Source organism: Ciconia boyciana, chromosome 5, assembly GCF_034638445.1.
Source record: "Ciconia boyciana chromosome 5, ASM3463844v1, whole genome shotgun sequence".
Classification (NCBI taxonomy): Eukaryota; Metazoa; Chordata; class Aves; order Ciconiiformes; family Ciconiidae; genus Ciconia; species Ciconia boyciana.
This window is the reverse complement of record NC_132938.1, coordinates 30,823,749-30,848,820: the sequence shown is the minus strand read 5'-3', so window position 1 is coordinate 30,848,820 and position 25,072 is coordinate 30,823,749. Positions and strand designations below refer to the sequence as shown.

The following is a 25,072-nucleotide window of genomic DNA, read 5'->3' as shown; positions in this document are numbered from 1 at the left end:
AGTAAGGATAATAAAAGCCACATCGCATGTTAAGTTCTCTCAAACACACTCGGTATGCAGGGTGTATACGCGCAACTTCAGCGACATTTTGTACAGTATTAAACGAGGACGTTGTGAATCTGTGAATATGCGAAGCTAGCATCACACAGTTGAAATTGGTATTCAATCTTAAGGAATGAAGAATTTAGCTTACAAGTTACTTTTGCCCATACTCCTAACCCTGGCAGCAGTTCAGAGTGTCTCTTTCTCTTTTACCGGATGAAAAGATAGTCTGCAGAACAGGTGGGCTTTTGCTCTAGGCACAGTTTCAGGACTCCCCTTCATTTCCCAGTCTTGCATAGCAGGTGAGATGCTTTCCCTCGTCTGGCTTGGGCTGTTTTGAGCTCATTCACCTTGCAGCAAGGTCTGCTGTGAGGGCCAGATGTGTTTCAGGGCTTGGTCTGAGGCTAATGACTGTGTAACATGTGCTGGAGTACTGCAAGAGCAGAAGGCAGGCTGTGTGTCTGTCACCCACAGATGAAAGGTTCCTCCTCCAGTGGAGAGGGCTATGTCCTTATTCCTGTGAAAGAAAAGCAGTAAGAAGAAAAAGCAGTAAACGAATGGCCCATAGCTTGCTACCTCAGGCAATGGTAAACTTTTCTCACCCAGTCTCGCTGCAGACAGGCAGGCCCAGGGAGGGCCTCATTCCTGCTCACTTCTTCTGCAGCCCTGAGCTTGACCAGCTACGCACCAACATGAACGCACTGGAGCACAGGTAACGCTCCCAGCAGAGCGAGAGCAAGCAGGCTAGAGGCCTTATAGATGCTGCAGCCTGCAATGCTGAGCCTTGCCTTCAATCACCATCCATCACTAGATGGGCTGATACACTTGCATCCTGCCTACACTTGGCCCAACCCCACCTTCGCTGTGCTATATGGAAAACCTGAGCTGCCTGGTCATCGTCTTCTACCCACAGCTGCCTGAAGTCCCCATGTCCTCAGCAAGGTGACAGGGATGAAGGACAGAGCTCCACAGTACTGCAGACTTGCACCCGGGGTCCACATCAGTCAGTTCTGCTTTGAAGCTTGGGAAGAAAAGGTGTTTTTTTCCCATTTTAAAAGCAGTCTCGAAGCTCATTCTATTCCCCCCCTCTGAAGGCTGCGTGTGTGAAGCCATTCCCACCCCTTTGCTCTGAAGGAAACCCAGCCCCAGTGTCAGCAAGGCTGAAGACAGGCGTTCATTGTAACTCTATCCCCAGCTGCAACCCTGTACGCAGAGCACAGCGCAGCCGTTTACTGCCAAAGAAAAGTAGGGGGATTGGTATGCTGAGCTGGTACGCTGCTCCGAACATCACGCTAAGACAGGGACCAACACTGATGATACGTGCCAGTAACAAAGGTGCAGTGCATCCTTATTAGTAGCTGGTTGGTTGAGTAGGGGTGCTAGGATCAGGTTTGGGATTGCTCATTAAGTATTATCAGACCCTTCAGTCTTCCCCAGCATGAGTGTGTGCTGTGGTTTAACCCCAGCCAGCAACTAAGCCCCACACAGCCACTCATTCACTCCCCCCACAGTGGGATGGGGGAGAGAATCGGAAGAGTAAAAGTGAGAAAACTCATGGGTTGAGATAAAGACAGTTTAATAGAGAAAGCAAAAGCTGTGCACGCAAGCAAAGCAAAGCAAGGAATTCATTCACTACTTCCCATGGGCAGGCAGGTGTTCAGCCATCTCCAGGAAAGCAGGGCTCCGTCACACATAATGGTTACTTGGGAAGACAAACACCATCACTCTGAACGCCCCCCCCTTCCTTCTTCCCCAGCTTTATATACTGAGCATGACATCGTATGGTATGGAATAGCCCTTTGGTCAGTTGGGGTCAGCTGTCCCGGCTCTGTCCCCTCCCAACTTCTTGTGCACCCCCAGCCTACCTGCTGGTGGGGTGGGGTAAGGAACTGAAAAGTCCTTGACTTAGTGTAAGCACTGCTCAGCAACAACTACAACATCCCTGTGTTATCAACATTATTCTCAGCACAAATCCAAAACATAGCCCCATACTAGCTACTGTGAAGAAAATTAACTTTATCCCAGCCAAAACCAGCACAGTGTGCTTACCCTCTTGCTATTGTACTGATTCTCCAGGGCCCACACCAGATATCTGGAAATCCTTCAACAAGTTCTCTCACCAGGACGTGTATCACATTAACTCATTTCCCTCCAGTCTGAGCATTTAACTTTTCCCTATCTGGCTTTCAGTTTGCTTTTGGTGACAATCACATCCCACTAGATCTCAAGGTATTGTCAGCAGTTTCATGATGCTTTCTAGGCTGTTACAGAAAATTATTCTCCATCCAAAAACACATCTGATAGGTCCATCTTGAGAAAGGTGCCTGATGTGCAACTATGGGGCAAGATGGTGAAGATTCACCTATCGTAATTAAAACTGTGATGACATTAGTAAAGCCATACCATTTACCAGAGGGACTCCTCCAAGGCATGTATGTCTAAGAACATTTGGTATAGCTGATGGAAAAGCAGAAATGTCAAAATCACAACTATACAGGATCATGCAAGGTATTTGGGAAGATGGGCAGGATGGGAAACACCTACATAAGGAAAACTGAACAAATAGAAAAGGTGATAACGCTGGTAGGCCAGGAATAGGCATGATTTTAAAAAAAAGAGGTGGCTGGATGGTGGATTCTTTAAATTCTGTCGAGACAGGAAAGATGTGGCTCTAGACAAGCCATGGCAGTGCTGTGTGAGTATCTGTTCACAGCAAGCAAGGCAGGGAGCACAGATGTCAGCATCGCAGCTTAGAGCAGGACACTTGGGCTCAGGTAACCAAGAGAAGGGAGTCTTTCCTTTCAAAAAACACGGAGTTTTGATGAAAATCCTGTGAAGGATCGTCTCATTAAATGTGCTGAATTGAGCTAAACACTAGAGGATCTGTCCATGACTTATGAAGTAGAAAACAGGCAAACATTAATAATAGGTACATGATTAAGTGTGCCTTCCTCACTTTTGAGACTGGTGTACTGTAAATGCCTAATTCTCGGTACTAGCAGAGAACTTGCCCCTTTCCCAAGGACTGCATACACATTACAGCAATGGGCACAGACAAGAGGCACAAATATTGAGAATTAGCAAAAAGTACACTATTTTGCTGGATCAAGTCAGTAGGAGCAGAAATCAGACAGGTTATCTGTCTCCTCCAGTGCTCCAAAGCTCAAAGCCTTGGAAAAGCTGTCTTGCATAATTTAACTTTTGTGGCTCTCACTTAAATTTCAGCCCTTTTCTTGTGAGATCTTAAAATTGGCCTTGGTCACTTTTACATGGCTTGATAGTACATAAACAACTCCCCTGTTCTTTCTGTAGTACAATCCAATATGTGGCGGTTATAAAATAGACACACATGTGCATCTGACATCTGTCAAAACTTGGCCTGCGTGTGAGCAAAGGGGCTGCGGGATGGGCGTGGGGCGGAAGCAGTGATGCAGGACCTTAAGCATTCCTGCCTGAAGACTTATTTCAGGGTAGCTAATTTAATTGTTTGTTGTTGAGGAAGACAGGTCTCCTTTATTGTTGGAAGGAAATGTTGTTGTGAAGCATGCACACAGAAAATAATGTGGAGCAGCTGGTGAAAAGCATTTCCCCAGCCCCGTGATGTTTCATCTACTCTTGCTTGTTTTCCTGCTCTCCTTTCTTTGCTCTCCTCACATTTCCTTCCCCCAGCTAGCACTTAAAAATACTTTATAGATCATCCTGTCATAACATTTACAAACATTAGTACTTCACACCCGTCCTTTTCTTCAGCTGCAAAGTGAGGTGAGAAAGACAGGAGGTGGCCAAAGTCATTCTGCAAACCAGGGGTAGAACTCGACATAAAACATGGAACTAGGACAGAAACTCCCCCAAATTAACTCCATCCGGGCTGTAGGGATCTGCTGATGGTAGTAATTCTCAAATATTACTGTACTCCACTGCCAGTCACCTACTGTAATGGGGCAGGGGGCAGTCATGCTTTTCATACCTGTTATTGCTGAAGTCCTCCTGAAGTCAGGCTGGCTTTGATTCCCAGAGCATAAGGCTACTTGCAAAAAGCAGCAAAGAATTGTACACTTAACTACTTGAAAACACGCACTTTTAAATTCCTCTTGCATCAGGAACTAATGCTCAGTTGTAGTATTTCTTACGATAGGACCCTGTCTCTAGACACTGTTTATCCTCAAGTCTTGAATCTGAGGCAAGTTCACACATAAATTACTCCTTGTCCTCAGCTTTTGGAGTATTTACAGACAGAGGCAGAAGACTGTGAGCCGCTCTCTTCCAAGGCAGAAAATGGTTCTCCTTGGACCGGTTGCAGTTCAGTGGGTTATGGCAGTTTAACTGGGTCAAAACACACAGACTGGGGCTTGCGTTACCACAGAGAAGTAATCTACTCAAACACACTAAGCATCTTTGGATGACGCAAGTACTTGTTTCATTTTCTCTCTGTGGCCCTTTCTAGCTTGTCTTTATTACCGCACAGCCTTAAACAGACCCAAATGAGCTAACTCCCTTTGGGCTGCTCTTTGCTCAGGCAGAGCAGGCATCTCTGCTTATGTACTAAACTATTTGGAGCAAGCAGTAACAGCATTATACATAGCTCAGATTTGCGCATGCCTGCCTCCCAGCATCCTTTTCCCATTTCTGACAGCGTTAGCGCATAGCTGATGGATGGTGCACTGCCATGTTATACCCTCTATCCCATAGGATGGAGATAAGGAAACATCAATTTAAAGGTGTCAACACCACCTAGCCACTCCTATTCTGTCAAGAGTCAAGCTCTAGCTGTGGCCAGTGTGATGGGTTGGACCTGGCTCACACCAAGCACCCGCACAGCTCAACACCCCAGCAGGACGAGAGAAAATAGGAAGAACGATAGCGAGAAAACTCACGGGTCAAAGTAAAGACAGGGAAATCACTCACCTATTACTCTTGTGGGCAAAACAGCCTTGGCTTGGGGAATTTAACTTAAAATATTTAATTATGAATTTGGGTATTGAGAAACAAAGATGACAAACGTGAACACTTTGGGAACCCCCTTTCCTCCCCCTTTCACATGCTCAGCTTCACTCCAGCACCTCCCCTCCTGCCTTCCTGGTCTCCGCTGCCTGGATGTCGCAGCAGGTTACACCCCGAGGTGACAGGCAGCGCAGGGGGTTGGAGTCAGGACAGAGTAGTTTCTCCCTGCTGCTCCTGCCTTCCCATGCGTTTCCTCTGCTCTGGCAGAGAGAACAATCCTAATGCTAGCATGCTGTGTCTATTTGACTTAAATTTAGCATACACTTTGACAGCAAATATGTATTTCTGCTTTGTGGACTGATGGAGACTGTGTAACTGATAACCGTACAGACTGTAGGTACAAAATGCATGTAAGCCTTGTTTGTCTTCACTGCATTTTCTTCTCATGTCTTTACCTGCTTGGCTATTTCTTTTCTAAGGCTTTAGCTGATCACCTTTCAATGTCAGCTATGTCCTCCTTAAGGCAGCAAGCATCGCACCCGGCAGCAGAGACCCCCTGCCCCCAAAACCAACACTAGGTAATAGCACTAACCACTGAATCCTGGCATCGCTTGGTCATGACCTTGATAAGTACCATCAAACATAGAGGGTTTAAGTGATTTTGCACATTGAAGAAGTCCACAGATGGTAAAGTAATAATGCCTGGCTCCTGAGGAAATGTCACCTGTTTCTTACATTAGCAGCCAGTGAATTCTTGTGCAAATATTATATACCTACCATCCTGGCAGCAGGTGAATATTTGTAGGTCCTGAGGGACTAATCTAGTATTACTATAAAATCCTGCTGTGAAACACAGCAAAAGCATTATTTGGCAAAAACAAGTTTAAAAAGCTAGACGCATTGGTCTTTAAGATAAAGTTGTATCTTTCTACAGAAGAAGTGTCAGCTGTTTCTTAGAAAACTAAAGGGTCTCTGAATAGAGCTTGTAGCAGTTGCTTGCTGTAGACCAGCCTATCATTTCAGATTTGGAATAGCAAAAGGATTTTCAGGCTCTTCAGACATTCCTGGGCATACCGATAATGACGAGTGGGTAAAGTACTAAGCATAGAAATTTTGGTTGCTCTGTATCTAATGAAATTAATCTCATTTTTTCCTGCTTGGTTAAAAAAAAGAAACAAAGCAGGTATTCAGGTTATTAATGTGCTCAGAGCAATAGGCAACGTGTAAGAGTCTAATAACCTTACTACTCTCACTTTCCCCTCTTCCTTGTTTCAGCTAAGCTTTGACTCACATTAACTTACAGTACTATAAAATAAATTTAAAATACAGAGGAAGAGGCAGATTTCAGCTCTCTGACCATAAAATACTGCATTAATCATTATAGCGAGGACAAGCTATCTTCTTGACAGCAGCCTCAGTACTCCAAAGCACTGACTGACATGGATAGGCTTCTCTTGTCTTCCATGCTGCGACTTACCACGTTAGTTGACAAGAAAAGCTCAGGATCCCATCTTCCGCTGGTACGCTTTGTGTCATCTCCGTCATTTTTTGAATTCTGGCTCATTTCATTGGCCTTGAAATTTTTTAGCTCTGACATGCACCACAGTAATAAGTGCCTGACTGCTTTTGACACAGTTAATCACATACAGGCTCTTACAGGGAAGATCAAAGAAGTCACTGGGCTGTAGCAGGTAGATGAAATAGCCTCTGGAATGACGGTTTACAAATATTAAATCCAGCCTCAGTTAAGTGTTTTTCTCCATCACTTTCAATTGCAACTAGATCATTTCCATTAATTCTTACCCTATGAAACAATTTATTTAATATTTTAACCTCAAGATTACCTAGTAATTTTACTTTTAGGATAACTGGTTGTGGAAAGCAGCACTACAAAACCAGAAGGGAAATGTGTCTAATACAGTGGAACTTTGGCACTATTTTGCATCTTCAAAACACTCTACGGGTGTATAAAAAGGCAGATTCATCACTAATGATTCATCAGAACCTAAAGTTAACCATAAGACATTTAATTAGACTGGTTTGTTTCAGGTATTTGTACAGCTGCAAAGAAATTGTATTACGAAGAAATACATCGGGAAGTCTTGGCTTCAGCATCGTAGGAGGTTACGAAGAACATACTGGGAACAAACCATTCTTTATCAAATCCATCGTTGGGGGAACACCAGCATATAATGATGGCAGAATTAGGTAACAATAACTAATGAAAAGTAGCATTTAAGTACGTCTTTCATCTAGTTCATTTGTGTTTGTTTTTTTTAAAACAACTTCTCCTGAAGACAGTGTAGGGGGGAAAAAAGGACTCATTGATACAGAACTAACTGACAGATCTGGAAATAGGACGTAAGTGTCCTCAACTTTAATAGATTTGCCTTCATAGTAGCATGTTTTCAGATGTCTATCAATCACTAGTATATGAATAAGTATGAAGACAAGTCAGTTTGATCTCTGGGGTAGTACAAAGCATGCCAGCACAGAGAAGCTTTCCCACATCCTCAGCTCAAAAAAATCCCAACCAACCAACCCAAAACCTTCCCTGCAAACACCAATACAATTTAAGAGAGTAAATGCAGAATTATGAAGCAAACTTAAATCAATTTAAAAAGTCTTAAAACATAGTTTGTTCAGAACATGGATCATTCCCATCTGAAAGAACTATCCTATTTTCTTTCAAATATGTCTAATTAATGATAAATTTGTAAGGAAAAAAAACCAAAACCAAGTGATATTTTCACCTGCTTTATTCCCTTATTCATGAACAGTAGCCAGCCAGAAAAGGAATAGTAATACTAATTTCTACCCCTTCCTCCCAGCTTAAGGACCTGCTTTGGCATTTGCAAACATTTAAGATAAGTCACTTTGTTTAACTGTTCTCTCATATTTGCCTTTGGTTTTTCAGATGTGGCGACATCCTTCTTGCTGTCAATGGCAGGAACACATCAGGAATGATGCATGCCTGCTTGGCAAGGATGCTCAAAGAACTGAAAGGAAAAATTACTCTCACAATTGTGTCCTGGCCTGGCACTTTTTTATAAAACAAGTCTTCATGGAGAGTATGACAAGTAATTTAACACAGAAAAAAAAAGGAACATCAGCCTTTGCTTTTTGGGGGGGTCAAGTATGTGTTTATAAAGAAAAAGTTTGTGAAATTTCAACCTGCATGTCAAGAAGGGTCAAGTTTAGGCAAAGCAGGGACCTGTCAGAAAATCACTTCAGAGTGATTTAAGCTACAGACTTCAGTCTTTCCTTCCCAATGTTCTTAAGGGTTTTTTTGTTGTTTTTTTAAATATATATATTTAATGCATTAAAATAATAATGAAATTTAAGGAGCAACACCTCCTGCTCACCCACTTTGTTTTGATTTACAAAAAGAAATCCTTGAATAACTTACAGAAAAATTTCTTGCAATTTTTCTAGTTGCAAAAATCAGGTGAAGATTTTTAGCCAACACATTAATAGCACTTTGATTATGTGTACCTTTTCATGGTCAGCATGAAGCTGATATTTTCAAGACTTTCAAGTACTGTTTGTTAGTCTGTAAAACTGTGAATTAAATTTCTAAAATAATTAAAAATAACTGTAACTGTGTACTTGTACAGACATTATTTTCATCCAAAACCAAACGACCTAGTTTCCCTGGTATGTTTTGATTAATACTAGTAAATCTAGGATTTTTATACAGAATTATTGTTTTTAAGGAAGTACACTGCACCCTGCTAATACCATCAAGTAAGTCTTCTAAATAGCACCCTGACAGGGCAGTACAATTTTTGCAGGACTGCCACACCAATCACACTTGATACTGTTCTGGATGGAGTAAATCCAAAAGTGACAATGATGTTCTTATATTTTTCTTAAGATAGTTCTTTGCCTTTCTCTGCAAATTACCCATGTTCCAAAGTCTTACTTTTTCCTCACAAGCTAGCAATGGGAAGAGGATATGTTTGTTTATCATGCTAAGGACAGCTGTTCCCCTAGAATAAAGACTAAAACGAACTTTTTCTTAAGCCACTGAAAAGCAGCAGGGATGATTATTCAGCTTAATTCACCCTTATGCACCCACACAAACCAGACATAATTACCAAGCGTAGGATCACCACACTCAGTGTTCCGTCAGACTAAGAACAATCAGCACCTTTCCCAGTTTCCCTAACTTTTTTTATTTCACCTTAGTACAAGGTTCTTGAAGAGTCTGCAATTCCTGCCTGTCCCTGTAGTAAAGCACAACCTTTTCAAATATGAACTCCAAAAGCTATACTAAACCCACACTGATCCAGATGTTGGTGTATAATAAAGTGAATGCACACTGTTTCTAAAGTCAGTAAAAGAATGACCTTCCCACTGGCTTATGAAAAAAGGAGACAATTTAATACAAAGAATTTAAGACCTACATATATTGCAAGAGCATAAGCCTCTAGCTGTAAGATGTTTTCTGTTTGTTAAAAGACAAAGTCAGTCCAGGAATCTTAACATGAAAAATTCATTCTTTTATTGTCAAAAAAAACCAAAGTAACCTTTGATTTCAAACTAACAGAACAAGATTAAGAGCAAATTATTTTAATACCCAGAAAAATAACAAGATTTATAGTAATCTATTTCTGGCACTAATATATATGCAAGTAGGCAAAGATCACACAAGCCTATTCCACAGGGGCAGCTTCAGTGTTTTCCTGTTCAGGAGCAGGTTCACCGCTGGCTTCTTTTCCTTCTTTGCTTCTTTTGGATTTTTTGTGTTTGTGCCTTCTGTGGCTGTCCCCTTCTTCACTGTCGTGACGACGTCTGCTGTTACTAAATAAAGAGAGAAAAAAATACCTCAAACAATTGCATGACACTTCATGCCCCATGTAATTCGAGAGTACCAAAAACACAGCCTTTGCATTCACATTTCAAAACTTGCACCTGCTCCTGTTCCAACCCATATAGTATTTGGATGTCAGCACCAAACTGAATTTTTCATGGAATGGTACATACATCCACTCATCCTGTACTTTTTGTTGGGAAATTGGAATGATTTTTCACATTTGTAACCCATATTCTAATAGCAATACTTTTAATAATGTCATGTCCCTATTGGCATCCCTTAATAGTTTAACATTCTTATTGACCCCATTCCCTGGACTTAACCTTGATTTCTAACTTAAAAAGGATCAAGTTGAACAATTTCTATCAAGTGACCATGAGGATTATTTTACTTACTAAGAATAACTGTTGAGTTCTTATGTTAATGCTGCTGAATGTGAGCTTCACTCCACCTCTTTCTGACCCACCATTTTTACCCTTCTTTCACCAAATTCATAATTTCTGTTCAGCAGCTAAGACTGTCACATACATCATTCAATATGAAGTTAGCCGGGGCCAACAATGCTTTTTGTCTGTCCACATTTTATGTGGCAGACTTGTTCCAAGTAGTCCATCTAAATGTTTACAGTCTTTCCACAGAACTCCAGTTTGTTTGGGGTTCTTTTAGAAGTTTATTTTTTTAAACTGGTCAAGTCTTTCGTATCCTATTAAAAAAACCAAACCTTCGAGATGACTTGTGTCTAGTCTCTTCTTTCTCTCTGTGTCTTCTGTCTCTGTGTCGGTCTTCTTTCTCTCTACTTGTTCTATGGCGGTCATAGCCTCTTTCTGCATAGTCTCTATATCTGTATCGTTCTTCATCACTGATTGAAAAAGAAGATATTTTCAGGACAGTAACACCAAGCAGTATATATATTAAAAAAAGAAATTCTTACACACTCTCAACACAAATGACAAAAAAAATCTTAATGTTGCTTCTGGGTTTCTAAATGAGATCCACAACATATGCTAAAAGATGGAACGTATGCTAGAACTCAGGAAAAAGAGGAGAGTCTACGACCTCTGGAAGAAGGAGCAGGCAAGCCAAGAGAACTACAAAGGTGTAGCGAGGTTGTGCAGGGAGAAAATTAGAAGGGCCAAAGCTGAGCTAGAGCTCAATCTGGCTGCTGCTGTAAAAGACAACAAAAAGTACTTCTTCAAATACATTAGCAGCAAAAGGAGAGCTAAGAAGAATCTCCAGCCCCTAGTAGATGGGGGAGGGAACACAGTGACCAAGGATGAGGAAAAGGCTGAGGTACTTAATGCCTTCTTTGCCTCAGTCTTTAATAGCAGGGCCAATTGTTCTCTGGGTACCCAGCCCCCTGAGTTGGAAGATAGGGAGGGGGACCAGAATGGAGCCCCCATAATCCAGGGGGAAATGGTTAGTGACCTGCTGCACCACTTAGACACTCACAAGTCTATGGGGCCTGATGAGATCCACCTGAGAGTACTGAAGGAACTGGCAGATGTGCTCACCAAGCCCCCTTCCATCATTTACCAGCAATCCTGGCTAACTGGGGAGGTCCCTGCTGACTGGAGATTAGCTAATGTGACGCCCATCTTCAGGAAGGGCCGGAAGGAGGACCCGGGGAACTACAGGCCTGTCAGCCTGACCTCGGTACCGGGGAAGCTGATGGAGCAGATCATCCTGAGTGCTATCACACAGCATGTAGAGAATAACCAAGGGATCAAGCCCAGCCAGCATGGGTTCAGGAAAGGCAGGTCCTGCTTGACCAACCTGATCTCCTTCTACGACAAGGTGACGCACCTAATGGATGAGGGAAAGGCTATGGATGTTGTCTATCTAGACTTCAGTAAAGCCTTTGACACGGTTTCCCACAGCATTCTCCTGGAGAAACTGGCTGCTCATGGGTTGGACGGGTGTACTCTTCGCTGGGTAAAAAACTGGCTGGATGGCCGGGCCCAAAGAGTGGTGGTGAATGGAGTTTACTCCAGTTGGTGGCTGGTCACAAGTGGTGTCCCCCAGGGCTCTGTGTTGGGGCCAGTCCTGTTTAATATCTTTATCAATGATCTGGACAAAGGGATCGAGTGCACCCTCAGTAAGTTTGCAGATGACACCAAGTTGTGCGGGAGTGTTGATCTGCTTGAGGGGAGGAAGACTCTGCAGAGGGACCTGGACAGGCTGGATCGATGGGCCGAGGCCAATTGTATGAGGTTCAACAAGACTAAGTGCAAGGTCCTGCACTTGGGCCACAGCAACCCCATGCAACACTACAGGCTTGGGGAAGAGTGGCTGGAAAGCTGCCCAGCAGAGAAGGACCTGGGAGTGTTGGTTGACAGCCACCTGAATATGAGCCAGCAGTGTGCCCAGGTGGCCAAGAAAGCCAATGGCATCCTGGCTTGTATCAAAAATAGCGCGGCCAGCAGGAGCAGGGAAGTGATTGTGCCCCTGTACTTGGCACTGGTGAGGCCACACCTCAAATACTGTGTTCGGTTTTGGGCCCCTCACTACAAGAGAGACATTGAGGTGCTGGAGTGTGTCCAAAGAAGGGCAACGAAGCTGGTGAAAGGTCTAGAGCACAAGTCTTAGGAGGAGCAGCTGAGGGAACTGGGGTTGTTTAGCTTGGAGAAAAGGAGGCCGAGGGGAGACCTTATCGCTCTCTACAAGTACCTGAAAGGAGGTTGTAGAGAGGTGGGGGTTGGTCTCTTCTCCCAGGTAACAAGTGATAGGACAAGAGGAAATGGCCTCAAGTTGCGCCAGGGGAGGTTTAGACTGGATATTAGGAAACTTTACTTCACTGAAAGGGTTATCAAGCATTGGAACAGGCTGCCCAGGGAAGTGGTTGAGTCACCATTCCTGGAGGTATTTAAAAGACGTTTGGATGAGGTGCTTAGGGACATGGTATAGTGGTGGTCTTGGTAGTGTTAGGTTTACGGTTGGACTCGATGATCTTAAAGGTCTTTTCCAACCTATACAATTCTGTGATTCTGTAAAAGGACATTAAAGCTCTTTAACTTTACACACTAGACTTCTGTGGTTAATGCAATTTTGAAAGGGGATTGTTCAATAAAAATGGAAGGAAAAAAAGACTACAACAGCGTCACATTAAGTTTATACAGGAAGGAGTTATCAAGCAGTTAGGTTAAACCTAGCTGCGAACAAAGTACAACCCTACATAAACTTTAGTAATGTTTTCAGATCAGCGTGTATAACACTCAACACTTATCAGCACACTTTTTGACTATTATACCATTTGAGTAAATTAAACTAAATTTTGTTCCAGTTGATCTATTTCCTTACATCAGCTTCAAGAAAGGAAGCGCTAGGTGCAAAAAGACCAACAGTAAAATACACTCAATGTTTTGGGTTGCTTTTAAAATTAATTTCTCTCTAGTGTTAATGCTGTCTCTACTTCCACTGTTCTCTTGGATTATCAAGAGTGCTGCCCTGCCACAATGCTGGTAAAAACCCCAAAATATTAGACACTATACAAGAATTTAAAGGCTTTACTTAAGAACGTATTTTCACATTTTAACTTGATGAAAAGGGCAGTTCTAAGAGTTTGTGAAATTCTAAAAAAAGATGAGAGCAGTATCTATAGTTAGCCAACGCCACTCAAATGCTACATTAGCATAGGTTAAGAAGGCATGCTCATTTTATCATTTCTCTGCCAAGAAAATCCTACCCAGATATAGTGTCCAGTATCATTTAACAATGAGACTTCAATATAAATGAACTTACTGTAACTATTTATATCTCACATGAAGTCTTCATAACCATAGTTTGGAAGATCCCTACCAAGTCCTAAAGAAAGGCATAATGTGACCAGGCTTTCTGAGGCAGTAATTAAAACAGTTAACAATTTAGATACTATTAAGGTGACAAAAGACAAGTGTTTCTTTCACACTTTCCATCTTTGCCAACATTTACCATAAAAGAAAGTATCTTCTTGAGGTCCCTGACAGCAGCAGAACAGATCAGACAGATCATGCAAGGAGAACAGCTCAACCTTAAAGAGATTTCTCATGTCCTGGAGCAGTGAGAACTTAGATCAAAACAATTTTATCTGCCATAACTTGGATCCTGTGGCCATTTCCCAATTGAAGACATTACATTAGTGATTATTACAGCTATGCATGAAAACTCAGAGAAGGGGGAATACCTGAAGCAACAGCACTAGTCTTTCTACGAAACTCTGTATGATTATATCATAAAGGAAATTTTTAAAAATAGCAATTTAAGGCACTGTAGAGAAGCATCAAACACCCTGCAGAAAACCCTGTTTTTCTAAGGGACATTAAAATTATTCACCCATCAAAATCAGGAAAACTACAGCTATTACTAAAGAACTCAAAGTTATGGTTTGTCACTGAGTAATATGACTGCATTGATTAGTGCCTGTATTGTTATAAAATCTTATAACATTTATAAGATTTTATAATGTACTTATAACTACAGATCTGAGAGTAAGCTGATCAGATCCTGTAAAGTACATTTGTGACAGATCACAGAATCACAGAATGGTTGAGATTGGAAGGCATGACTGGAGGTCATCTGGTCCAAACCCCTGCTCAGGCAGGGCCACCAGGACCGCAAGTTGCTCCGGACCATGTCCAGATGCCTTTTGGATACCTCCAAGGATGGAGGCTCGACAACCTCTCCAGCCAACCTGTGCCAGTGCTCAGTCACCCTCACAGGCATCGTGCTGCTACCACTTCTCTTAACTATTGTCCCCCTCTTAAGACAAAAACAAAATTCAACTGCATTAAACACTTTTTTTAAAGACTATGTTAAACCTAACATGTCTTTCCAACAAGAAAACCCTACAGCAGAGACACATCAGCTTATAAAAAATAAAGGCATTATAGCCACAGAACATTAATTCTGATCAGACTACTCTACAGTCAGCTTAAGGCACCCTAGGTTATAGTCCAGGGTGTAAAAATAAATTCAGTTGCTCTACTGAGATGTATAAAAACCAGACAGGTAAACTAAAGCAGTTGGAGTGGGGGGAAGGGGGAAAATAAAATCACAAATCTTACAATGCTGAAACCTGAAGCCCTATGCCTTTAACCTGTTTCTATCTGTATCAATCATTTACCATTGTTTTACCCTCAAGTTTCTACTCTACTATCAGGGGAAGGAGGGAAGTGTAGGAGAGACGTTCACAATCCAAGTCACTTTCTACTGAGCATTTCTTCTCACGAGAAACTAACTCAAGGCTTCAGGGAAAGGGGTAAAACCAACAATTAGAAGAGTTTTCTTATCAAATGTCACAGAAAGACGAAGGTTGATATCAACTGCTCGTTTCTAGGACAAGTCATACTGAAGAGAAGACTAGCCTAGCTTACACAGCAGTTAGTTTTGCAGTTCAGAATTACAGTCTTCATTTGATCTACGTTTGAAGTGTGTCTTAACTTGGTGTGTAATAAAGCAGTACCATAAAGACAGCCTGTGCCTGGTGAAGTCTAGTTATAAAGCTCAGATTTAGAATATTAAAAAAAAATGTACAATGTTAAAAATGAAATTAAAATTAGGTTCTGAAATCTACCAAAAGTTATAACCAAAGGTAAAGTCTGATTTGAACAACAACTGAAAATTTGTTAGGCATGGGATTCCTGTACTAACACACCTTTAAAGTGTCACTAGTCATCACAATTTTAGGAGCCTTACATTTCTGCAGGCTCGCAGGGATAGAAAAAGGTAGAACCAATTCAAATATAGTTTACTCCCAATATCCAGTATTACTTCCCAGAACTAACATTTTGATGATCAGTATCTAATTAAAAAGTTAACATTTGAATGTCTAACACTGCCTTCTCATGAGCTTGCCATAAGAAATTAGATGGCTACTTGTAGACTTACAGCTCAGTTTCAAAGCTGAGATTCAAAGCTTTTAACGTTAACCCACAGTCTGCATTTGCTCTGCTACACAACCATTTTAAAACACTCCAGAAAAGGCTAAAAATATTATTGACACTCCTTTTTAAACCTTATTTTGGCAACCTACTAAGGAACCATGACAGCTTGTAACTATGTCTGAAAATAAAAAACCTTTCTATAAGTAAAGCAAAAAATCAGTTTGCCAAGTCCAGTATGTCGGGAGCTTTCAGGAACAGGAATAAATGCCGTGTACCCAATGTTACACCAGTGATCTCCTCCCCATTTTGTATCTGGGCTTACGTTACAGTTATCAAAGCCTTCCAGGGACAGCCTTGAGAGCACTATAATCTTTGACCTGTGGAAGAGGACCCATAGTTACCCGTGCCCTCCCTGGCAAAAAAGCCCTAAAACCGTCCAATCCATAAAATCTTCGTTCTCTACAACTTTGGTTACTTTTTCAAAACAGACTACAAGCTATTAACTTCACAAATCAGGAGAGCTCACTTTGGTAAAGGTGTCTAACTTCTGATATCTGTATTCAAAAACTTTACCATGTATTCAAAAACCCTACAACAAAGAATGACAGAAGGATTTAGGCTGGAAGGGACTTCTTGGAGGTCACTTGGGCTAACCCCCTCCACAAAAAAGGTATAACTCAGAAGTCTGGTCAGGCTGCTTAAGGACTTGTTTAGTCAAGGTTTGAGTATCTCCAAGGCTGGAGATTCCACAACCCCTCTGGACAACCTGTCTTACTACCTGATCTCTCTTTTTGTGTTGTTCCCCCCCCATCTAATGGGAATCTCCCTTGCTGTGACTTTTAACTATTACCTCTTGTCCTTTCTCTGTGCACCTTTAAAAAAAGAGTCTGGCTCTATCTTCTCTATAACCACCCATTAGGTAGTTGAAAACCACCTTTAAGAACCCTCTTCATCCTTCTCCTTTCAAGATAAACGAACTCCGACCCCTGAGCTCTGCTAACCACCTTGTCAGACCTCCACTGAAGTCTCCAGTCTGTCAATGTCTTATTTTTCATACCACAGGTCCCAAAACTGGGCACAGAACTTTGCACGTGGTATCAAGTGCCAAATAAGAGGGGAATAACGGCCTTATCCCCCTACAGTCTATACTCTTAACACAGCTCAATGCATTTTGACCTTTACTGCACACTGAGTGCCGAGTCCCATTCAATTTGTTGTCCACCAGGATGCCAAGTCCTTTCCCGTAGCTGTTTTCTAGCCAGACAGACCCTTGTCTGCTCTGCTGCATGGGATTATTGGGTTCCAAGACCCTAGAAATATAGTCGTTGGGTTTTGCTTCTTTTTTAAAAAAATTGCTAAGGAAGAAACACAAAATGGCAAGGTATCAATCAAATTCCAAAGTTACAGAAAAGAAAACATAGACTTTGCAAAAGGGACAACAGTCCACAAAGAACAGCATCTTCTCAAGGGGGCAGAGTGAGATATATTGTAAAAATGCACAATACCCTGAGGATACCAGGGTAAAGACAGAATATAATACAAAGAAAGCTGAAGGTTAATTTTTAAACCACATCTTGGTTATACTAACAGAATAAAAATAATTCCCATTTTCTTACAATTTTAGGAAACACTATAGCACAAATACAGGCTTTTTATCTAGAAAAGAACCACTAAAAACATAGAAAGCAGTCATTTCTGAGCAGTAAAAAGCTAAAGATTATGCTTAGTCCAAATCTCACCACAGTGTCGCTTAAGTTTAAACAAAGGGCATTTAAATAAAAGTAATGCATCTGTGCAGTCGCTAAAGTAGTTCACATTAGCTTCCTCATAGCTCGTTTCATTTTATTTTCTTAAGTGCATGGAATTGAAAATAAACCTTCTTAAAAAAAAATTATGTCTGCATGTTCTGTCTTAAGCCTCTCCCACCTTCTCTGTGACTCCCAAACCAACTTACACTAGTTAAGGGCCTCCCATTTTCTTACACAGCTATGTGGCAACAGCTTTGCTACAGATGGTGGATAATTTAGTCACATAAAAAAAGTTGAGGCCTGCTCTTCCCCCTCTTTTACAGATAACTCTGGCAGCAGCACAGAGATTTCTCTGGGCCTGGAAGCTATTAAGGTTCATTTCAAGCACCCTTGAATGACCAGACTTCTTTCTGGCCTTCAATCAAGCTGTCTGAGAAACAGATGTTTAGATTGGTCTTGAGTTCTCAGAAACTGACCCTGGAACATAGCACATGCACACAGGAGAGGACATCACCACATCTGCATAGATAGAAAATCCCCTATCTTACACCCAGTTTGGGTCTTCAGCTAACAATCATCATGCAAAAACTGTCATCTCTCAACTGAAGTAATGTTGACTCCAGGTGCTCTCATTCCCCACAGCGTAAAACCACTGGTAAAAACAATCTGCCTAACGTATATATTCTGCAAAAATGGAAACTTAACAAAAAACACTGAGAAAAGCGTCAGGACATTTACCCCAAAATACTTAGCAAATAATGAGCAAAGTAAATTCAGATAAATCAGCAAGCCAATAGACCTCTGCTCTATGGAGTCATAGCGAGCTCAACATTAAATGCTTTGTACTTGTGCACATGAACCAAAGAACAGTTGCAGCTTTTTTTCTTTTCTTTTTTTTAAAGCAATTAGAGAGTTGAAAGCTGAATAAAGTTATCTGTCATTATTTTCATCATCTGCCTGAAAATGAAAAAAAGTTCTTGACCTTGAAATAATAGTTTAAAAAAAGATAGGACAGATTATTATCCAGCCAGTGCTAATGACCAAACTAACTATTTTAGCAGCTAATAACACCATTAATTAAGGTCAAATGTTGCACCACATTGCTCTTAGCACTGAATTGGCAACTAAGATTCATTTAGTACTTCTATAGATTTTTCTAGAACTACTGATGTCAAAGACAGATGAATATCTCACTCATACGCAGGGCTTAAATCACACCTTTAACCTGTAAATCACTATGACCAGTTTGGATGTATACTGTCGTTTTTACAGTTCTGTTTTACATTTAGAAACTTAATTATAATTTCCAAGAGAAAAGGGGGAAGGGGAGGAAGCCACACCCTCTAGCTCTTTGGAATATACTGCTGAACACAAAATTTTAATGTTGAAGTACACTATTTAACACAGACACAGGGTTTTGAGTAGAGTTACAGCGTGCTTAAGACATTTCACTAACCTGTTGAACACACTTGGAGTTGGACTGTGATCTCGGTCCCTTTCCCTGTCTCGGGTACGTTCTCGATCTCTGTCTCGGTCCCGGTCGCGGTCCCGATCTCGGGATCGCTCTCTCTCACGTTCCCTATCCTTCTCTCTTCGTGCATAGTAATCCCACTGTTTGCTGGTGTCCATAAGACTAGACCACGAAGGAGCAGAACCTGCAAGGTGCGGAAAGGTGACTAAAGAAAAAGACGTGGGTATTAGAAAGAACAAAATCAGATACCATATGAAAACTGTAATACTACTTATGCAAGAAAACACAGATGTTTATCAGCCTCATCCAATGACATTTTTCAAGCTTCCCCTTTCACATTAAAGTTAATTCTGAGCAAAGTCTGCATTTTTTCCATGATGCTAATAAAGGCCTCTGGCACTCATTCAAATACTCGTTATAGAGATGTACAGAACCAGGATATACACCACAAAGACTGTCTAAATCCTTTTGTGAAAAAAAATATTGCGCAAAGATTTGCTGAAATAATCTGATTTTATGTGGTCAAATAGCTTTGTTTAGGGGCAACAACAAAACAAAAACAACCAGAAAACAAAACTGCCTTTGAAACTCAGTGACTCTGAAAGTACAGTTCAGAAAAACAAGGAAAAAGCATGCTTCCAACTTTATATTTAGATGCTACTATTTTTATGGTTTGTCCTTTAAAATAATTGTATTTAAAATATGTTAGTTACAGAGTTCTCATTCATTAATTCTTCTATACTGTGCTTTGCCATACTTTTCTGATTATAGATGTAACAGCAGCTTTAGAAATAAATTCCATAAATTCATTCTGGGGAGAAGAATTAACGCTCTTACTTATGCTTTGTAAAACACCATTTCTAAGGAATACTCAGCACAGCCACTATTACCACTAAAATATAATAGTTTCAGAAAATTAAACATATTATCTTAACCTAAAGGATGATATGCTTAAGAAGTTAAGAAGGAAGTCACAACACTGTCTCACTACCTTTTTAGTTAACCAGGAATGGGAAGAGAGAAGGGACATGCTTCTCCACTGCTTTCTGCCAACTCCAATATAATAAATAACTGCTACTCTTAATGTCCCAATTGTTCTGTCCTGCCCTCCCTCTCCAGAAGCCCCCTAAATGTGTCCCGTTAATGAAAAATAAGGGCTGTAGTATTTAACTGGAAACAGCACTCTCTAGTGGACTTACAGTACAGAGGACTTCCCACTTTCTGCTTATCTGCTTTGCTAGCCAATGATAACATAGCCTTCAATAAATCGTTTGTTTTGAGTTCCACTTCATTATCTATAATATGAGAACAATATTCACTTGACTCCATGGTGTCACGAAGAGACATTAATAGTATAATTAACATAAATATCCACTGAACAATGTAAAGTGCGTTACTGATGCTGTATTTAATACTGTCGAGTTATGAAACAAGTGGCTTCTCCTGACAGCTATGTTCAGACAGCCTTGCCTACAACGTCTAGGGTATGCCTGCCCCAGAAAGCTTTGGCAGAAGCTTAAGACAGCAGTTTGCCAAGCATCCAAAGGAGGAATACAAAAGACCTTTTCAGCAGGCAGTGGAGCAGGAAAAAACACTTCATTGTTAAAATACATTTGCAATGAAAAGCATTACAATTCTTTTAAAAAAGCATTTATACGAGGTTTTGCCTCTAACAAAATGCTTGACACTGTTTCACTTCAGGGCTACAGAGAAAATGAGGAGTTAACAGAAAAAAATACCCTAATACAATAGTATGTTGTTCATTATACTGCCAAAACCTGAAATTCTTCGAAGGAAAGCAGCCAGAAATAGCAAAAAAACAGCTGGACTTTAAAGACTGCTAATTTCCTTGACTTGCCACTATGTCAACAACATACGTATGGTCTACGAGACTTGAATACACTGGCTGCCAGAATATTCTGATCTAAAGTGTAAACTTAAGTTTAACTTTAAATGTATACTACAAAACAATTATTCTTATTAATGGTAGTATAAACTTTTATGATAAATTTTGGTTACTCCCTTACATCTGCAGTAATTCTCATCAGACAGAAGTATGTCACTTCCACCCCAATAACCTGAGAGAAACCAGTTATTTGATACTCTGCGCATTTTTGTATGTAGATTTTCACCAGTAATTATTCACAACACACAAGAAGCTTACTTTCTACTATGAACTGGTGCTCTGCATTTACCACTTAGAATGAAGTAATTTGTCACTTTTACTATTTCTACAAGGATTATTCCAATAATTTCCAGAAAAAGAAAGATGCTTCCAAAGTTTAACTCTGATTTTATTTATAAAACAGGAAGAGAGGGAGCTTTGAACAGTCAATAGTTTTGGAGGCTGAAGTCCTGTTTTGGAGATGGTTTAAAAATTTAAAGCTGCATGGTGACACAGGCAAACTATTAATACATCTTCTTTGCACCTAAAAAAATACTGACTCCCAAACTGTTTCTGTAATGCTAAATTTTTTGCAAGTTCATAAGACATAAAGACCATTTAGAGCTCAGAATAGAGGTATGCTTGAGGAAAAAGCAAACAAGCATACAAGTCGCTTCAATGGCAGACCAAATGCAGTGCCATATATTGACAGCTCAATAAAATTCAAAGATCTGATGGCAAGGGTAGCATTGAATTGTGAAAGGATTTACGAGCAAATTGATGAAACTGCATTGATGCAGTGGAAGAGCACAAAGACAAAATAGATATTCTTGAAGCTACAAGTTAAGAGTATTATTTTACTATGCAACCTTCCTAACCGGCTTGCAGTAGGAAACATGCCTGACCACTAGGGAAAAGACACCAAGGAATGAGATTAGCAACTTGAATAGGCAGAAGAAAGGCTAGAGCCTTAATCACGATTGGCATTTTTTGCAATGTGTTCCATATGCTCACCTTCCCCCGCAATTTTGACAAAGCCATGAAACATACAGACCGGCAAAGAAGACAACGATCTGGAGATTCAGTGCTATCATCCAAAGCAAGTATTAAATAAAAATACTTAGCGTTTCTTAATTAAAATGATCATCTGTACCCTACTGTGCCACTGAGCCCTCAATTTACCTAAGTTCTGATGCATGGAGAGCACTGGTAAAATACTGGCCAGCAATCACGTTGTGAGACAGGGACTGTGAGAGTAAGGTGCTGGCCAGGAAAACATCTTTCACTAAGAGATGAACAACAGCGATAAAATGCCACTGAGCCTCTACAGATCCAAAAATCCATATAACAGGCACAGCTTACAGACAGACAATTCGCTTTGTGCGACAAATATGAAAGCTTTTGCCACAACAGGGATGCCAGATACACTGGCAAGATGGGAGCAGACTGGGAAGATGGGAGCAGACTGTGCTCCTTGGTATCCATAACCATACAAAGGCAAACATAATTTTTTAACCCTGCTGAAGAAGTTCAAATTCAATGTTGGCATGATCACGATGACAGTCATCTTTCAAATATTGGTACTGCAACAACATAAGCATGCCATCACCTCTGAAGGTCAACATAAAACTTTGATATATTCTTGTGTTCTTGACAATACTTGACAGAACAGCAAATTCTAACAAAAGAGATTCCAAAGTGAAAAACATTCTAAATCGGAGACTACATATTAGACACAATGTACATACTAATGACTGTAAGACTGCTTTCCTTATGATACTCTGCATGGCTTTAGACATTGAAGCTTCAGCAAAATAGTCACTTGGGTATCTTAGTTGTCTGCCTCAGCTTTACCTTTTCGCTAAAACTTCAGCAAAAACATTTCAATTATTGCTAAAAAAGTAGTTTGCATAAAGCAGCTGTTTGCCCACATCAAGAATTCAACACTTGATAACTGATAGGGATCCTTTCAACATCAACAAAGCACCACTTGTTACTCCATAAACTGCTCCAACTTCAAGAAATTACAAGCCATTCAAAGACATTTTGTATATCCTCTCTAAAGACTTACGAACATTTGGGAAAGACATTATCTGAATGTTTGATCTGTGCTGAACACAATGTATCCCCAGAACTGGACAGAACTTTCCCTACAATTTCCCTGCCCAGCAGCTAGGGTCCAAAGGAACAAAGAGCAAGGAGACAGAAAAAGTCAGCTGGAAGAAAAGGCACTAGGCATGGGGCTGGATGGCAGATGCACCAAAGGCAGAGGCAGTGACTAGCAACGTGCAAGGTCCTGCTCCTGGGTCGGGGCAACCCTCAGTATCAGTACAGACTGGGTGATGAATTGATTGAGAGCATCCCTGCAGAGGAGGACTTGGGGATACTGGTGGATGAAAAATTAAATATGAGCCAGCAATGTGAGTCTGCAGCCCAGAAAAGCAATCGTAACCTGGGCTGCATAAAAAGCAGCAGCGTGGCCAGCAGGTTGAGGGAGGTGATTCTCCCTCTGTGCACTCTTGTGAGACCCCACCTGGATTACTGCATCCAGCTCTTAGGCCCCCAGTACAAGAAAGACACGTTAGAGCAGGTCCACAGGAGGGCCACAAAAAATCATCAGAGAGCTGGAACATCTCTCCTAGGTTGTTCAGCCTGGAGAAGAGAAGGCTCTAGGGAGACCTTATTGCGGCCTTTCAATACTTGAAGAGGGCTTATAAGAAAGATGGAGAGACTTTTTACCAGGGCCTGTAGTGACAGGACAAGGGGCATTGGTTTTAAACTGAAGAAGGGTAGGTTTAGATTAGACATAAGGAAGAAATTCTTTATGATGAGGGTGGTGAGACACTGGAACAGGTTGCCCCATCGCTGGAAGCGTTCAAGGTCAGGTTAGGTGGGACTTTGAGGAAACTGGTCTAGTGAAAGATGTCCCTGCCCATGGCAGGGAGGGGTTGGACTAGATGATCTTTGACAGTCCCTTCCAACCCAAACTATCCTGTGATTCTATGTTTATTTTATCTTCTCAATTTGGGACAGGTCAAGAAGAAGCTGACATCTTAGTATTGCTATCACTCTTTTGGCTCAAGAAGCAGAGCTATGCTAGGTAACAGTAAACTCACTGCAGGTTCAGTGGATGTCCATTTGATTGCACATAATGAAACTTCTAATTTGGTTCAATCTTACTATAAAACCAGAAAGTGATGTTTTTCAGCTTCAGATTTTTTCCGTAACATTAACCAAAAAAAGAGAAAGACTGACTTTGCAACAGGCTAGCTGAAGATTACAGTATCTTAGAAAAACAGTTTTTCAAAGGAGAGGCACATCACTCAGGATTTCTCAATGATTGGTCTTGCTGGTTAAAATTCTGATGATATCTCGACAGTACTTGTTCTCCTGTTTCTAAATCCTACCAGTTCTTGGAAAATTCTCCCTGACTTGTGGTCCGTATTATGGTGTATTATTTTTCAAAATCACAGCTCTGCAAAAGCAGCATGGAAAGATATCTAGCATACAAATAAGTAAGCGAAACAATAGTATTTACCAACAGCTGTTAAATTTGCAACAGCATGTATCTGTTTACAATGGTAGGCAATAAGCTGTCACAATGAATTACCGAAAGGAACTTTTTAGTCTCTTAGCTAAAATCCTGATAAGTATATCAAACAACTTGATACAGCACTAGTCAAAATTTTCAAAGCCAGCAAGCTTACTCACCACTGCCATATGAAAATGCACGAACAGAACGACCATCATAGCCAGAAGAATGTCCACTGTTGAAAAGAAAACACATGTAAAAATCCAGTTTTACCATCAAAGCTACCTCCATCAATAAATATATTCTTTTAATATTATTCGCCTGAATTCTTACCACCATACAGACTAAAACAAAGTGTTTGTTATAAATGGATTTAAGTCCTCCATTTTGAGCATTACTAATTAAGGAAGCTGTCTATCAACACAAACATGTATATTTCTTGTTTTACTACAGGAGTTGAAATTAGCATTCTCTCTTCTTAAAATTTAAACCAAAAATATCCATATCATCAAAGCTGTTCTTTTGTATTTTCAAGGAATTTTCTATTTCAAATGTTTCTAGCATCATAAGATGTTTCTGCAACATACTGAGCTTAATCTCCAATTGCTTGAAAGTGTTCCATTCATGAATGAAGCCATTCTCATTCCTTCTGTTAAAAAGTAGGTATGTGAGCATATCTAAGAACAGATGGACTTCAAATGTGTAGTTCTATAAATAAACTACTAAATTAGCTACACATTTTCTCAGCTGACTTCTTTCAGCGGTAGCCAACTCAA

At 40.7% G+C, this 25,072-nt stretch overlaps 2 protein-coding genes across 10 annotated transcripts in view; one reads left to right on the top strand and one right to left on the bottom strand.

Moving 5' to 3' along the window:
• The window catches only part of LNX1 (ligand of numb-protein X 1), a 138,619-nt gene extending 130,046 nt beyond the window's left edge, over positions 1–8,573 (top strand). Inside the window, exons 11-12 of the mRNA XM_072863138.1 lie at positions 7,033–7,191; positions 7,901–8,573. Of these exons, the coding sequence (XP_072719239.1) occupies positions 7,033–7,191; positions 7,901–8,036 (295 nt within the window). The 3' untranslated portion in view covers positions 8,037–8,573. The remainder of the gene's footprint in view (positions 1–7,032; positions 7,192–7,900) is intronic.
• An 892-nt stretch (positions 8,574–9,465) lies between these two features.
• Positions 9,466–25,072, bottom strand: part of FIP1L1 (factor interacting with PAPOLA and CPSF1) — a 46,927-nt gene continuing 31,320 nt past the window's right edge. For 4 of the 9 annotated variants that reach the window (XM_072863140.1, XM_072863144.1, XM_072863142.1 and 1 more), the window contains 5 exons: positions 24,476–24,531; positions 20,079–20,174; positions 18,865–19,084; positions 10,524–10,661; positions 9,466–9,789 (listed from right to left, as the gene is read on the bottom strand). In XM_072863140.1, the coding sequence (XP_072719241.1) occupies positions 9,642–9,789; positions 10,524–10,661; positions 18,865–19,084; positions 20,079–20,174; positions 24,476–24,531 (658 nt within the window). In that variant the 3' untranslated portion in view covers positions 9,466–9,641. The remainder of the gene's footprint in view (positions 9,790–10,523; positions 10,662–18,864; positions 19,085–20,078; positions 20,175–24,475; positions 24,532–25,072) is intronic. The other 5 variants (XM_072863146.1, XM_072863148.1, XM_072863149.1 and 2 more) reach the window with 3 other exon arrangements.